Genomic DNA, 2,811 nt, shown 5'->3' on the forward strand with positions numbered 1-2,811 from the left:
ATGTGCTGCTGCATCTCACATGCCATCTTCCCACGGAGCAGCTCAAGCGCATCCTTAAGAACGCTCGTGCCGCTGGTATCCGCAACATTTTGGCTCTGCGAGGAGACCCTCCCATCGGTGCTGAACAGTGGTCTCCCGTAGAGGGAGGACTAAGCAATGCCGTAGATCTTATCAAACTCATCCGAGAGGAGCATGGAGACTACTTCTGTATCGCCTGCGCAGGCTACGCGGAGGTGCATACCGAGTCGTGGAACCATCCGGACTTACCGCCGTCCAATGAGGCTCGTGCCCTGGACCTACAGCGACTCAAGGCTAAGCAAGACGCAGGTGCTGACTTCATTATCACACAATTCTTCTTCGACGTGGATAACATGATTCAGTGGATCACTCAATGCAAGGACGCAGGGATCAGTATCCCCATTCTGCCTGGTTACTTGCCGATCCAGAACTACAGCTCCTTCTGTAAGTTCACGAGTTGGTGCAAAACCCGAGTACCTGAGAAGGTGCTGGCAGCTCTAGACGCCATTAAGAACGACGACGCGGCTGTGCGTCGATACGGTACGCAACTTGCGGTGGAGACTTGTCAGCGTCTGCTGGCTGCAGGTGTGAACTCGCTTCATTTTTACACGATGAACTTGGCCGCGACTGTGACGCAGGTGCTGGAAGAACTGCAGCTACAACCTGCTCGCAACCAACGCGAACTACCGTGGCAGTCAACGTTGCAACGCTCCACCGTTGAGGGTGAGCAGGTTCGCCCGATCTTCTGGTCTAACCGCCAGGCTAGCTACATTGCACGTACTGCTGCGTGGGACGAGTTCCCGAACGGACGTTGGGGGGACCGCACGAGCCCCGCTTACGGAGAACTGTCAGAGTATTATCTCGCCTTCAAGCGACCCAAGCTCAAACGTACTGAGCTATGGGGCACTCCTCAGAGTGAACAAGATGTTTGGAACGTATTCGTTCGCTTCATCGACGGCCATGTGAAGCAACTCCCGTGGTGCGAACAGGCTCTATCACTCGAGAGTGCAGCCATCCGTGAAAACTTGCAGTGGCTCAACTCCAATGGCTTCTTGACGATCAACAGTCAGCCACGCGTTAACGGGGCTTCGTCGAGTGACCCTTTGGTCGGGTGGGGTGGAGACGAGGGTATAGTCTTCCAGAAGGCCTACGTAGAGTTTTTTGTGGCACCTGAAAAGATGGAGCACCTCGTCAAGGTCATGCGGCGCGATCACCCTCACTTGTCGTTCCACGCCCTCAATCGCCGGGGCGACGAGCACCGTAACACGCCACTGCACAGTGTCACGGCCGTCACATGGGGTGTTTTCCCTGGCATTGAAATCATGCAGCCTACAGTCGTGGATTCCGATTCGTTCGCTGCCTGGAAGGACGAGGCATTCGAGCTGTGGCAGACACAGTGGGCGTCGGCCTACCCTGAGGTCTCACACTCTCGCGAGGTTATCCAGCACATCTACGACTCGTACTTCCTCGTCAACATCGTCGACAACGACTACGCAAATGGTGAGATTTTGTTCTAATCCAATATTTGCTTTAACTTGAACTTATTACTCTGCTATCCTACAGATGACTCGGACATCTTCAGCATCTTCACGCAAATCATCACGGAAGCCATGGACAAGGAGCAACTGCGTGCGCGTGTACTCGAGTTGGAAGCTCGACGCGAGAAGATGTTCGATACACTGGCGTCGTTCCAATCGCAACAGGAGGAGCTTAATGGCGAGCTGCGAGCTGCACACTCGGAACTTGCAGGTGTTCGTGGCGAGAACCTCCAGCTGAAGGAGAAGGTCCGCCAGCTGCAGGCCCAGCTCGCACTCGCGTCTCTGTAGATAACCAAAGAACAAACCCTCTCGCCAGCTCAATTGGAGCGATCGCAACGGACACTGGGCGGGTGGCTACTACATTGCCATTCCTCGCTCTCTCTTATCAATCTTTTCCCAAGCCCTCAACCAAGCCAAGCCTCTACCTACCCCAAGATGCCCAGAGCCCCGCACCTCGCATTTGCCAGAGCTCGTGTCCTCGACTGTCTCCGTGTCGGCGGTGACTGGACGCCTGTGGCCGCCCACAACGAAATCCCCGCCACCACATCACGTCGATTTATGGAAGCAAACGGAAGCACACGTCGCTGAGCGAGCCGACTTGGTACTTGTACGGCTGGCTCCGTACTCTTCAATATGTAACCCCATTCAAGGTACGCAGTATACTGTATTACAATATTTTTTTAAATGGCATACTAACCGACTTTTGAACTGGTGCTACAGGGTGTTTTAGTGCTTTTAAGGCCAAGATCAAGGCCGACCTTGCCTTGCCCCCGTAAAGGGCTGGTTGTGGAGCATCCTCGCGGGACGGTTGCGGCTGCTCGGATGGAGAAACTGGAACGCGCGGCGAGACGCCGCATCGGATGTATCGACACGCACCTTGCTAACAGGCTGAAACTGCATTGCCAGCATTCCGTTGCTGCCGCGGAGCGCATGGAACACATGCAGTACGGCACCTAGCTGCAGCTCAGCCTGAGGGGACTCCACTTCGTCCTGCGTCTCGGCTTCGACTTCTGCTTTCAATTCCTCTTCATTAACGAGAATAGGCACTTCACGTTTCTCCTCTTCCAGACTACCGAGGATATCACTTGGTTCGTCGCATTTCGACAACGGCTAGAAATAATTCCATGGACCATTGTGAAGACCGCATGATCGTGGTACGAAACTCCCCGACGTCCTTCACGCCAACTTTCAATCTCCTCCGAAGTTGGTTCGAAAAACGCGCTGGTGCTGCGAAAGAAGAAAACTCGAAGAAAAA

General features: G+C 54.3%; 1 protein-coding gene across 1 annotated transcript; it reads left to right on the plus strand.

Annotated features, from left to right (window-relative positions):
• PITG_22381 (methylenetetrahydrofolate reductase, putative) lies at window positions 1-1,844 on the plus strand (the record flags this gene model as incomplete). The annotated part of the gene is made up of 2 exons (XM_002909800.1): window positions 1-1,518; window positions 1,582-1,844. 2 exons carry the CDS (start codon window positions 372-374, stop codon window positions 1,842-1,844), a joined length of 1,410 nt encoding a protein of 469 aa, XP_002909846.1.
• Between the last annotated feature and the right edge of the window lie 967 nt (window positions 1,845-2,811).

This window comes from Phytophthora infestans, genomic scaffold (genome assembly GCF_000142945.1).
Source record: "Phytophthora infestans T30-4 supercont1.2719 genomic scaffold, whole genome shotgun sequence".
NCBI lineage: Eukaryota > Oomycota > Peronosporomycetes > Peronosporales > Peronosporaceae > Phytophthora > Phytophthora infestans.